Here is a 14,113-nt window from a genome sequence, read left to right on the forward strand (position 1 = left end):
ATACAAAAAATAATCACTGATAAACTTCAGTCAACAACGGGAACCCCCTTTGTGTTTGCAACCCAGTTTCCCCACATTCCTGGTGAGTCTGTGAATGCTCCACTTAGGAGTCCTCCTAGCTGCCTGAAGAAAAAAAGCCGTAAATGTGACTCGGCAGCACAGCTGCTGTCCTTCAAAGCGGGACTTATTCCCCACATGCTAAGTTTCTGCTTGCTTCAGTCTGCCCTCGTCTTTAATACTGCTTTAGGGTAAAGTGAATCAGTCAGGTGTTTTTTTTTAAACGCAGGTCGACTATAATGGAGTGTCGCGTGTTGTCCATTCAGAGTCACGTTGTCAGGGGATACGTTGGGAACAAGTCGGCAACGTTCCCGCTGCAGGTAAGAAGAACCGGATCTAACGTTCAGGTGGTAGTTTCAAACAACCCTCTGTAGTCCAAAGAGAGAGAGACGGGGAGGGAAACAGGATCTAACTTGTAACGAAAACGAAAACCGGTCCACAGCGACACTTCCTGATTTATGAGATTTTGTAACATTTTCTGAGAAACATCAAAGGCCCTTTTTCCATTTTCCACCCTAACCCTAACCCTAATCCCACTAAACGACTGTAAACCTAAAAATACAACAACAAATGCTGTTTAATATTAGTTAAACTGGAGCTGAAATATTCCAGCATGATTCTCATTGTTACTAATATACCACTCATTGTCAGTGATTACATCACATTATAGCGTTCCCATTTTCATCTTTTTAAAAAAAATCTAATTTAACACGTTAGGGAAATGTATCTGATCTATATTGATATTTGAAAATAAATTAACTTTTGTTATTTAATAGAAATATGAATATATAGGAATTATTTGAAATCAAAGTCTTTCTTAACAAAACTGATAAGAAGAAACAGATAATCTCCTTCTTCACTTTCACTGGTTAATGTCTGTGTTTGCCCCTTACAATAGTGCATCCTTAAAAATGATCAGAATTCCCTGGTAACTTATTTAATTGTGGTTGCGTGATATCATCTTACATTATAATCCACTTTATTGTTCTGGAGTCAACAGTCCACAGAAGGAGCTATTTAGAAACTAAATTATGCAAAAGTTCTTGTCAAACATGCGATTTTGTGAAATGGAAAAAACTGTTGAAGCTGTCAGAAAGAGGGAGCTGAAACTTTGAAACTCTGAATGTTGACTTGTTCTCACAGTGGTTCACCTTCAGCGTGCTGTTCCCGCAGTGCAGTGTGATTCATTTAGACAGAGTGCAAGACGGAGCCCATTGTTCTCTGTTTTAACAGCTGCTTCATGTCTCTCTTCCCAGGTGCTGGGCTTTGAAGTGGACTCCATCAACTCGGTGCAGTTCTCCAATCACACAGGTTGGCTGAGTGATTTTAATGGAGCAGCAAAGTGCTTTTCATTCATTATCATAAAGTCGATTGACTCCTTTTTCTACTTGTGTAACAACTCAGCCTTTTTATGCTGGTTGGTTGGACCATTAACTTTTGTCACTGCTGCTATATTACATGGATCGGATATGGAAATCATTTATTGAAAGCTTTTGTAAGGGCGGAAAAACAATCGTCCGTTCTCATCCAGTTAGGTCTCTTGCATCCAGTTTGCCATAGTTGGTTAAAATATAACGGCTTAAGTTTAACAGAGTAGATGGATTTAAGTACATTTTAGGGGCATTTAAGGATACATGCAACTTTTTTTGGTTGGTCAAAAGATTAAAAGAAGACTTCTTTGCACGCATGCATTGGGACTATTTTGCTAGCTGTACAGGGGAGTTATCTCTGTCTGTATACTTTGGCTTGTTAGTATTGCTATATGCGACTCAGTGAAAGACAGTCACTGTGACCATCAGCCAGGTTTAGAGGGGGAGAACTAGAGAAGTTAATGTTTTTCTAGGAATCGCCTTCTTCAGCTCTCAGGTTACTCAGCTGTGAAAAAGCAGATAAATCCAAACTCTGAGCATATCCATGTGACGGCGCTGTGTGATTTGATGACTTTACCTGTATATTGTGTAAGGTTGGGGTAAAAATTGACACAAGATTGTTGTGAGTATTCTGTTTGGAGATATTGTATTGGCACAGAGACACAAATATCAATATTTTATTAAATCTCTGGGAATACTACAAACAACAGGGCTCATCTCATGCACCACTATCCTTAGATAACATTTGGCGAGTAAACTTCCATTAAATCATCTCAACCGAAAAACCATCCAACGCACCTATCTTCGCAAAACTACCTCCTAATTCCAAACAAGTGAATGGCTCAGTCACACGAGTGAAAATAGAACAGCAACTTCCTTGCATCCAGTTTTAATTTCGTTCACCAGTAGTTTTAGCCAGCAAGCTTTTTTTTTTTTCCTTACAAAAACAAGACTATGTATAAATGAAAACTAACGCACGAGGACAAAAGCACGTATTTTTTGGCTAAGTCCACACACAAATCTTTTTTTTTACACACACACAAATTCTTTTTACACATACAGATTCTGATTTAGAAGTACAAAATATTTATTTTTTTGAGGAATTTGAGCCCATACTATTGGCTCATATACAAGGACATCCACAATTTGATCTGTGCCCAACAAACAGCATTGCAAAGGGGGGGGGGGGGGGGTTCACCTACCGTATTTACCACACTAAATGGCGCACTTAAAATCCTTTAATTTTCTTCAAAAATTGACAGTGTGCCTTATAATCCAGTGCACCTTATGTATGAATTCTGGTTGTGCTTACTGATCTAGAACCGATTTTGTGGTACACGCTCAAAAATCTGTCAAAAAATGTTTTAGTACGACTTTGGTAAGCTATGAAGCCGCACCGCTTGATGGATTGTCGGAGCATTACGGCTACCATAGTCAGGAGCCTCGTGGAGTAATCTGGGTCCAAAACTCTGTCAGCTTCAGGTCTCAAAGTCAAACGAATAATGCGGCATCACTGAGAATTAAAACTGTCTAAATTATTTCATCTTTAATAAAATGATCAGCATTGCTGCTTTACCAGGTGTAACAATTAAATTTAACATCTAGGCATTCATGAAAACAGAATTTATTAAATTCAACGGAGTTAGAAGTTAGCAGGAAGTTAGCTCGCTAGTTTCCACCTAAACATGATATACCATGTTCTGACTGAGAGATTTCTGGAAAAATTAAGACGTACAGCTCGGCTATCACTTCCAACTTAAATGAAGACAGAAAACTAAACAGCAGTGACATTTGTAGGGTTACTGAAATTGAACTAGCTGGTATATTATGATATGCAACGTGATCGCTAGCGACACAGCTATGTTAGCATAACATAAAGAGAAGAATGAGTTGAGTAAAGTTTGACTTATCTGACTGTTTTGTTTTGCTTTTTGCGCCTTTTGTATGGAAAAAAAGACCCATTCATCGACAGTGCGCCTTATAATCCGGTGCACCTTATGGTCCGAAAAATACGGTAACCTTCATGCTTCCTGTTCGTCATAAAGTCCAACAAAATGTCAACGCTTAGGAGGAAGAGAAGTGCTGACATGTGGTATTAGATTTAGGATACTGTAAGTTTATACTTTTTAGGTGACTTATAAACTAAACTGAAAGAATTTAGATAAATTACCAAACCTAATCGATGTTTTAGTCTAAACATTAACTAAAACAAAACCAAAATTTGCTGATAAAACGAACACTTCTTGCATCTGCAAAAGTAAAATCTGTGTCTGCCCCTTGATTGTAATGAATTTATACATTATGTAACCGATTGTAACTTTGGGTGACTAAGTGGTTGCCCAGAGCTTGAGCTTGTTGCAAAGCCACATCCGATCACAAGGGAATTGCACAGGTTTCCTGATGGGAGGCAACCTTTCTGCAAACAGTTGAAGTCTGACTTGGAGTGACTGTAGTCACTCTCAGAGAGATTGTTGAAGGGCTGCAAATAATTGCTGTAACATTTGTAAATGCAGATAAATTGTCAGCATGTTGCCAGCAGTCTGAATAACTCTTTGTCAATGACCACAACTTTAGGGGACTCAATTCAACTGGCTGTCAACTATTTGTATTCTGGTTAAATTACTGTAGGACAGGAATTTTATGTCCACGCAGTAGTCCAGACAGTGGACACAGGGTATCGCTATACAAACTTTAAAGATGTTATATTTAGATGGCAGAAATAGATTTAGGATAGAAGGTAATTAAAGTACCTGCAGACTGTTTAGCATTATCTAGAAGATCATTGTAAAGATGACCATATCAATGTTGATTATCATACAGATATCTCCAGTCCAGAGACCAAATGGACACTGTTCAATTCGCTAAAAGGATCCCCAAAGTAACAGCTAAGAGCTTAAAGGAATCACTGCGGCTGGTTAGCACAGCAGGCATTACAAAGGAGACACACAGCACTCTGAGTCCTGAATAGACGTCTGTGGGAGAATTTCACAAAGGCAAAGACGACGGTTGTTTCACTCCTCTCGCCAAAGAGGCTTGATTGACAGTCCTAACAGGGAACATGTTGGTGAATGCAGACTGTAGAGATTCACAGCAGTTTTAACGGCTGGCATATCTTTTACTTATTGTTTTAAATAAACATGGTGCTTCTCAGTCTAGTTCGCACTCAACAACAAGCCGTTTGTGAAGCTATAATGTTGTGCAACTTACAGTGTGCACAGGTGAAACTTTTCAACCTTATTTTGGGACAAAAACAGAAAACCTTTAAAATGTCTTCTGTCTCTCCCACTGTTCAGTTAGAGAGCAGGTTCAAAATAACTGCCCACAGGCCTTACTTCTACCAGGACTCTCCCAGAAAGCTAATCATTGTATTGGCTTAATATCTGGTAGCCCCAGTCTGTATCCCTTATATATTAAACCAGAAATATGTTCTGCTAATATCATTTGCAGTACTGTGGAAATGTCTTGAGGCACACTCTCTTTTCTTTATATTTTGCTTCGAAGGAGCCGGACTTTCTTGTCATTTTTTGACAAATAGGTTTTGAGCAGCAGTTCTTTAAAGTTTCTTAAGAAGTTTTTAAAAGTTTTTCAAAGGGCACTGGCTGTTTTTCACTTATGTTCATTCCGTGTACCTGACCATTTTCAGACCGTTTTGTCTGTTCAGCCACTTAATAAACAGATAAAGAGATGAACATATTAATTCAATTATTTTTGTTTTTATTTAGCGCTAGTTCACATCAACAGTCTCATCAAGTCACTTTATATTGTAACACCAACAATCAGACAACCCCGTATGAGCAAGCACTTGGTGACAGTGGGAAGGAAAAACTCCTGTTCAACAGGAAAAGTATGTCCTTAAAAATCTGAGAACTTGCAGGTCTTGGAAAAACAAAAAAGCTGAACAGTATCTGAAAGCCATGGCCTTAAAAAATAAAAAAAAACACCCAGGAAAAAACCTGACACAGGACCCGAGAGATTCATCTGGACCTTCAGTTGATCCGTATACTCTTCACCGAAGCCTCATCAGAAATGGTCTCAATGGAAGGGTCGATGTCAAATTGCCAAATTACCCAATAACTAGACTGAAGATCAGTGGCAATGAGTCTTATGGTGTGATGAATGAAAATTCAGAACAAAAGCAAGTAAACCTCCAAAGAAGAGCTTTGAATGTCCTTCAAGACGCTTGGAAGACTATTCCTGAAGACTAGTTAAATTACAAGAAAGTTGCCTAAGAGCGTTCAAACTGTGATTGACTGATTTTCAAGCTCGTTAGAATTGTACAGACTCTGTTTTTTGCCTTCTATATTGTATTTCCATGGATGTTTGCACATTTCAATACCCACATCTCATTTTCCTTACCCCTAATTTCTTTATATTTTGTATCTCGAGATACTGTCTAAAGATCAGGATGTATTGTTGTTCAAATAGTATCTGTGGAGTCTTCAAAGACTCCTCTAAGCAGCTGGATGAAATAAAAAATCAATTTGAAAAATATTTTTGATTGACAGATTATAATGATTTTTACTTGTTTGACCCCAAAGCAAAAATGTGAGCATTCCTGATGCTATGGTAGAAATCTCAGCAATGGAAAGTAAATGGACTGATTCTTATTGAGCACTTTTCTACCGGAGCACTCAAAGCACTTTATATGACATGGCTGACTCATACACTTAAGTGTTTTTTGTGAAACACTGGCACTCTGGTGGATGCATCAGACCAACTTGGGGTTCGGTATCTTGCCCAAGGATACTTTGGCATGCAGACTGAAGCAGCCAATGATCAAACCTTTAACCCTCCAATTAGTGGATGACCCACTTTTCCTCCTGAGCCACAGGCATCCCAAGTCAATGTTTACTTGCTTGCAATCGCTACTGATCTTGGAGATTACTTCAAGCGAGTGATTCTTAAGCAACTGGTGTGGGGTTTTTTTTTTTTTTTTTTTTTTTTTTCCCCCCAACCACTGTCTTTTCATTTACCTTTTAAAAAAAATAAATCTATTTGTGAATACATGCATGTTCTCACAAGTATATTGTGCAATAGTCACACAATTAGACAGTGAAAATGTCATTAAGAAAAGAAATATGGCAGTTACACTAGTGGGCTCAAGGCTAGAGTTACTTTTTTTTTTTTTTTTTTAAGTCAGCACTGCAGGACAAACACTTAGCTGTTAAGAAAGCAGCAAAACCTGTCACAATTTTTTGCTGCCTAAGATGCACTGAACCAGGAGTAGCCATAAAGTCACAAGCTGTGCAGACTTCAGCAGATTACAGTGAAAGCTATCACAAAGAAATGAAAATGCTGGAAAAGAGCAGGAAATGTGTGTTACTGGTGGAAGCCGATGCTCAGAGAGGTTATGCAAGTTAATTTTCAATTATGCATGAAGGGAAAACGATGAGGGATAAAGCAAGTTAAACAGGGCACATGTGACTCTCCACATGAATCATGTGGCTCAGGAGGAGACGGAAGACAGTTTGGACAGATATGATACATGAGCCTATGATGACAGTTGCATCCTATCACAACAAGCCAGAGTAGTTGCAAAACCTGTAACCTACATGACTTTTTTTTTTTGTTTTTTTTGTTTTTTTGTTTGTGAAATTTCTCAAGGTTTCAGTTTACACCTCAGCATTAGTAAATTACCCCATACAGATATAACCTTTGCCCCACATTTAGTTTGTTGGCATTTCTCCCCCCTAATCAACACACCTGCTGAGATGATGGGATTATTAGTTGGGGTTCATGTGTTGAAGTATGCAAAGAATGCGCTTTTCTCTGCAGGAGCAGGAGGCCTACACAGAAATCACTTGAACCAATACAAATGGGAAGCTGATGAGTTTTGAACATTCGATCATACTTTGAATGTGACCCTTCATCTTATTTCCGGTATGTTTAAAGATTAAAATTCCGAAATGTTCCAGTTTCAGTGGAAGCGCCCCCAACCACAGCACAAACTGCTGCTTTGCTGTGAGCTTTCTGTTAAGTCCTCTCTGCAGGAGGCTAACTCGCTGGCTCGTGTTCAAGTTTGGGCTCTGTGTGAGCTCTTATATTTTTTCCTCTGGTATACAGGAGTGTTTGTGTGTCCATTTTGTGTGCAGTCATTTGTAGTCAGAACAGCTTTTTAGGGTTTATTCTAGTTTAATAGTGAAAGAGGGACAAAGAAAGGCGAGCTGGCAGCCAGGATACAAGCTTTCCATTCAGTAGCTGCGGAGGCCCTGCTAAGTACAAAGGGGAGAGGGACCTCAGCAGAGGGAATTAGGTCGATGGAAAAACAGAGAAAGGATGGCAATGTCTGCTAAGTTGATTTATGCACACTAGGGCTAATGCAATATATGAGCCCTTCTATTAGGTTAAGTAGTGCAAATGTGTGTCCTCCTTCCTCATTTATCCTCAAAAGGTCTAAAATCATGGTTTTAGACTTTAACACAAAACATCCTTGAAATAAGAGAGTTAACCAAATCAGATCAGATTTAGCAATGGAAAAATTTCATCAGTTTTATTTATTTATTTTTTATCTCTGCCCAGGCTACGGCCACTGGAAGGGGCAAGTACTGACAGCAGAAGAACTGAATGTGCTCTATGAGGGTATTAAGCTCAACAATGTGAACCATTATGACTACATCCTCACAGGTGAGTTTAAGGAGTGTCTCCTTTCAGTATTATTTTATTAGTATAAGTTTATTGTGGGCGGCATTGATCTGATAAGGCTGGGTGGAACATTACGTTACAACACACCTGATGGAGGTAGGCTTTATCACTGAGGGGTCAGAGAGGGTGCTGTACCAGGAGCCTCCTTGTGATTGCTTTGGTTGCTAGAAGATTGCCATGGTCACCCACTGTTTGCATGGAAAAATGCTGTCTTGTCTGCAAATACTTCCCATTTGCATTCAGTCATAGCGAAAACTACAGACGTCCAAGCAAGCTATTAGCAACTACAGCAGTCTACTAGCGATCAAAGCACCTTTTTGGTGCAACAGCATATACCTTTTTGTGACCAATTTTGCACTAGCAACCTCCAGCAATCACTTGCCAACCCGGATGCGAGTTTTCTCTAGTGCCTGGCAGTCACCAGAAAGAGGTAGATTCTGCTGAGGTGAATATCAGAAAAAATTTGGATTCACTTTCACATTTTGCTGCACTTGTATTTAATTTTGTCATCAGGATTAACAAAGCTTCAGAAAATTTGATTTTTTTTCTATTCTCCAGGTGATGCACTTGCTTCATAAAATGGTTCCAGAGACTGCGGTCCTCATTAGTACAGACTTGGTCTTTGGCCTTCATTACTGGGACTTTAGATCAGCTTACAGTTCAGTTACACAGCAGGTGTCACCAACAACACATTTTTACCTTATGACCAGTGGTTGTTGTCTGTGTGACCGAGGTCCAAAAATCTCATACCAAACTTTAGGAAGCTCAGAAACTAGAAATTGTGTGTGTGTGTGTGTGGCAATGCTGCAGTTCAGGTTAACCCAAAATTTCTTCCCAAAGGATACAGCAGGGACATCTCCTTCCTGGTGACAGTGGTTGATATTATTAAGGAGCTGAAGAAGGCCAATCCCAGCTTGGTGTACGGTGAGTGTCAGATTGGATTTTCCATTTTAAAAAGTGAACTTTTTTTTAAGCCTCATTTTTAAAATTTCTTCTTTCCAGTTTGTGATCCTGTTATGGGAGACCAGGGTGCTATGGTAAGCAGTTATCCACACACATCCAACTGCTGACAGTTTAATGAACAGTGTCATGTTCTTTTTGTGCTCTTCAGCGCACTCTTGAATTACAGTGTAGGATTTGTTTAGTCATTTTGGACTGTATAACAATTTCCATTTGTTACTTGTAGACAGGTTGGGAAATCAGATTTATGTATTTTGTTGTTGTTGCTTGCTCAGTATGTTCCAGAGAACCTGCTGCCAGTCTACAAGAACAAAGTAGTGCCTTTGGCTGACATCCTGACTCCCAACCAGTTTGAAGCAGAGTGAGTGCATTTTAAACAGTTTTTACATCGAAGAATAAAAGAATAATGATCTTTTTTTTATTTTTATTTTTATTTTTTTACAGAAGCTTAAAAATACGCTGTAAAAACTAATTAAAAGATGCAAAATGGCAAGCATTGTTGCTTTTTTGTGACATTATTTTTCATAGGCTCTTAACTGGGAGGAAAATTAACACTGAGGAAGATGCTATTGAGGTGAATATCAGAAATATTTTGTTTGGCTGTGTTTAGATTTAATTTGTGGCATCACGAATGACAAAGTTTGAGAAAATGGGATTTTTATCTGTTCTGCAGGTGATGGACCTGCTTCATAAAATGGGTCCAGAGACCGTGGTCCTCACTAGTACAGACCTTCCATCGAAACAAGGGGACCAGTTCCTGGTGGCTCTTGGAAGCCAAAAAATAAGTAAAGTATCAGGCTGACTTTGTCAAAATGGCTATAAACTGTGGGGATGCAGTCCTCGTGTAGGATCAACAGAGTAACCTATAAAATTAGGATAACGGCTCCGTTTGTCCTCGTCACTGCAGAGAAACCAGATGGGACCAACACAGATCAGAAAATCTGCATGGATATCCCCAAAGTCGATGCTGTATTTGTGGGAACAGGAGACCTTTTTGCTGCCCTGATGTTAGCCTGGACTCATCAACACCCCAAGGACCTGAAGGTCAGCAACACATAAGTGTTTTCAGTCAAATGCAGATAATATATGAATCATAGCTAAACTAATCTTCCTTTTTAACAGACTGCCTGTGAGAAGACTGTTTCTGTCATGCACCATGTCATTAAGAGGACCATTACTTATGCCAATGGTAGGGTTTGTGCGTGTATCCAGTGACTTCAGTTTGTCATCAGGTTTTTTTACTTTGTCTTCAAGTTGTTTACTGGGGCACTTTTTGCTTCTGTTGTTTATATTTAGTAAAAGCTTTTTATATTTTGAAACAAATAGCTTTGTGACTGTGTATAACCTATCCTTTGAGTTCTTGTTTGTTTAGTTCACCACAGGGCAAAAACCTGTTTGTTTCCCTTAAATGTCTCCCTCTTTTTCAGAAATGGCTGGCCCCGGGAAAAGGCCTACCCCTGCACAACTGGAGCTGAGGATGGTTCAGAGCAAAGCAGACATCGAGAATCCTGCCATTGTAGTGGAAGCCAAGGTTTTACAAAAGTCTTCACAGTGAAGACTGTAATGTTCTCTGTGAACTTTTCACTTTAAGCTGGTAGAAATCTGGGCAGTCCGCCAGACAAACATAGGATTTTCACATCAAAGACTGTCACGTGTCTCTGCCTTACAGAATCACTGGGGGGGGGCGCGTTACTACTGTTTTTAATTTTTTCGTGAGTGGTCAGCAGGATTTCTGTTTGTTCTGCTCACAGACACTGAAATAACTGCCATAAGTGTCTGTTCTGTGGCTAGCAAAGGCAACATCTACCCTTGATTCAGAACAAAAACAACACATCAGGCAGTTTTGAACCCTTTCCAGACACGGGATGCGAAACATTACTGGCTTCATCAGCCTCTCGGCTGATTGCATTGTGGCATTCTGGCATGGGTTAATTTTAAGTTAATGTCACTAACAATTGAATTCAGACATACTCGGGACTGTGACAGACACAGCTACGCTACAAACACGATATTTGTGGGTCTGGTGAGAAGGCTTCACGCTGCCCCTCTTAGACATGAAAGAGATCTCTCTTCTGGCATAGCAAAAATGCATCATGTGGAAATGTTTTAATCTCATAACAAATTTAAAATGGTTGATTAAAATGGCTGCTTTTTATGTCATCCTCTGGTGAGTTGAGAGACCCACTGAGATGCACGAGAGGCATGCACAGTTCTGGTCTAACAAACCTGTCCATTAATGTGACTGCAAACCTTCATAACTATGCCAAGTTCAAAGCGATTTGTAAAGGTAACTGCTGCAAAGCACTCTGTATTGTACCGATTAGACCCTCAGAATTATACAGAGAAACCCAATGACTTTCTTTGATCAACTGGCAATATTGAGGAGAAAAAGTCTGTTTTAATAGCTTTGCCCTCACCCCAAATTTCTTCATATAAGTAAAAAGTGCAACAAGTGACAACAACCAATATTAAAATAGGCAAAATGCAGGAAGCTATAGAAATGGAATCGATAATGGGATACAGATTTGTGTTTAGCCATGAAGCGATTGCAGCAGATTAATCGAAAGACGTGCATGTCTGAAAGGGGCTCGTGTTTATATTAAAGAATCATTTGTGAAAATAATTTATTAAGCTGAACAGAAAACGCACAAAACCAGCGTTACATGCATGGCCATTCGTCTTCTTGTTTTGAGACTAGAACATCAGTAGACTCTGTGATAACATTAAAACACGCTGGGTTAATCCACTATAAAATTATTTTTAACTGTTAAGAATGCATGCAATGTGCTTAAAATGCACTTCATTTCAAGACAAGTGTTGCCACCTTATAGATCAAGTGGATAAGTGCTGAAATGTGTTTCAGTAGGTTGTAGTCTTGTTCTCATTTTATTCCAACTCTATTTTAGAAAACTTGCAACTTTAACGATAATCGTAATAGCTGATGTCAAAAATGTTCTTTTAATCAATTTTCCTAAAAATGACGTTTTGACGTCCTTTTTTTTAATTACGCAATGCTTTCTTGCAGGTGTGTAACATGGTAGATTCATGTCTTAAGCATCTCAAATTGAGGTATTTGCACAGATGATCTTTAATATATTTACTAATGGTCACTGTTTTCTTTTATGACTGTTGTCATATCTCTAGAGGAGCGTCTATGAGAGACCACGTTATACTGTAGCCTTAACAAGGTTAGGAAAGCAAAACAGTGGTTGTGAATGTTTTTGTGTGCTTATATCTGATTCTCGCACATAATGTTAGAAAGTCAAGTGCCAAACCTTGAGCTGCTGCTCTGTTATAGAGCAATACATAAACAATTAAAATAATAATAATATTTTTATTGAAATTGTCATTTCATTTGTGTTAATTTATTTTTTTGTCTGTTGGGTTTCAAGATAAGTGTTCTAAGAGAACTGAGATCTGGTTACTGTAAAGTGAGCTCCCTGTCGTGTTCAAGAAACCAGTTTGAAATGATTTGATTTGTAACATGCAGCCAGAAGATGGTCACAAAGGACTGGACATGCTCAGCAACAACACTCAGGTAGGCTGTGGTGTTTGAACGATGCTGAAGTACTCCACCACCCTCAGACTAAGCAGGTGATAGAAGCCAGGATCTGTGTTTTCATCTTGTTTTTGACAAATTTTGACCATCTGAATGTTGAAAATCAAGACTTGTCATAACAGGCAACTTTTTTTTTCTAGTCTTGTCCTGTTTTAATGAGCCTGTGTGAACTGGCTGACAGGAGAGGTGTGGTCTTCTGCTGCTGTAGCCCTTCTGCTTTAAAGTTGGACATGTTCTACATTCATACCTTTGTTGTAGTGAGTAGTTATTTGACTTACTGTTGTCTTCCTATCAGCTCGAAGCAGTCAAAGCATTATATTATAGCTCAGGGAACAACCACTCATTTTTCAGACCATTCTGTGAACTCTGGAGATGGTTGTTTCGGTAAATCTCAGCAGATCAGTATATTCTGAAATCCTTAGACCAGCCCATCCGGAACCAACAACTGTGCTATGCTCAAAATCACTTAAAACCCTTTCGTCCCCCTTCTGATGCCGAGTCTGAACTTCAGCAGGTCGTCTTGATCATTTCAACATGGCTAAATGCATTAAGCAGGTGCCATTTGAATGGCTGATTTCTTATTAATGTTAATGACCAATTAAACAGACGTACCTGATGAAGTGGCCAGTGAGTGTAGTTTTTCTCTGTTAAGTCTAAGTAAAGGAGGACACTGGAGCCATTGTGGAGAGGTAATTGCTCACCAGCTTAAATCAGGTACCACAGTTGAACTGGATCTTATCCATGTGCTTCAATGAGAACACATTTTAATATGAAAAGAAATAAGGGAATATGAAAGGAAGAACAAAGACAAAGATGTCAGCACGTCTTGGCAGGTGCTTACTATATTGTGTGATTAGGGCTGGGTGACAGGGCTGTATTTTGTCACTAATCCACAGTATGAATAGCCAGCATTAGCCCAGATAACCAGACAGGCCAACATGTCTGTAACCTGATCACAGCAACAAAGAAAAGGAGTTCTTATTCGGGGCCAGTATACACTAGAGAAATGAGAAAGTACAGACTAAAGCTGGCTAAAACAAGCTGTGATAACCATTTTTGGGAAGCTGGCATAAATGCAACAGAAGGCAGCTTGTAGATGAATTTGATTCATTTTATCAATGCAACAAGGACTCTGGTGCATGTGTTTATTAAGCTTGTCCTGACAAAGACCCCACAGTTAAAACTAATGCTGAAGCTATGACTGTAAAATACTTAACAGCTATGAGCACACTTACACTGAAATTAATCTGAAAAATTAAAAATAAGAAAATAATATTCCAGATATGACTGAGACAGAAGGTTTAGATTCCCACAGAAGTGCGGAGTAGCTGCAGGTATGGGTATGCACCAGCAGAGGGCTAAAGAGGCTTAAAGTTAATCGAGCATGCACACTTGCTGAGGAAATGAAAAAAACCAGTGACATGACACTGCAAAGCGGGAATCTGTACGTGAATAAAATGCTTCATGTAGTATTTTGAATGCAAGGCCAAGAAAATGGTAGAATTTTAGATAAAAGGTGTAGAAA

The 14,113-nt window shown here is 39.1% G+C and overlaps 1 protein-coding gene across 1 annotated transcript; it reads left to right on the forward strand.

Moving 5' to 3' along the window:
* The first annotated feature begins 90 nt into the window (after nucleotides 1-90).
* On the forward strand, nucleotides 91-12,360 carry LOC309691262 (pyridoxal kinase-like). The gene is made up of 11 exons (XM_082508859.1): nucleotides 91-377; nucleotides 1,314-1,368; nucleotides 7,947-8,051; nucleotides 8,910-8,993; nucleotides 9,072-9,106; nucleotides 9,305-9,390; nucleotides 9,558-9,603; nucleotides 9,703-9,814; nucleotides 9,937-10,073; nucleotides 10,152-10,218; nucleotides 10,457-12,360. The coding sequence occupies exons 1-11, from the start codon at nucleotides 297-299 to the stop codon at nucleotides 10,582-10,584; spliced, it is 936 nt and encodes a 311-aa protein (XP_082364985.1). The 5' UTR covers nucleotides 91-296; the 3' UTR covers nucleotides 10,585-12,360.
* Nucleotides 12,361-14,113: the final 1,753 nt, after the last annotated feature.

The sequence above is a fragment of the Aulonocara stuartgranti genome (assembly GCF_965226115.1).
Source record: "Aulonocara stuartgranti genome assembly, chromosome: 16".
NCBI classification, from domain to species: Eukaryota; Metazoa; Chordata; class Actinopteri; order Cichliformes; family Cichlidae; genus Aulonocara; species Aulonocara stuartgranti.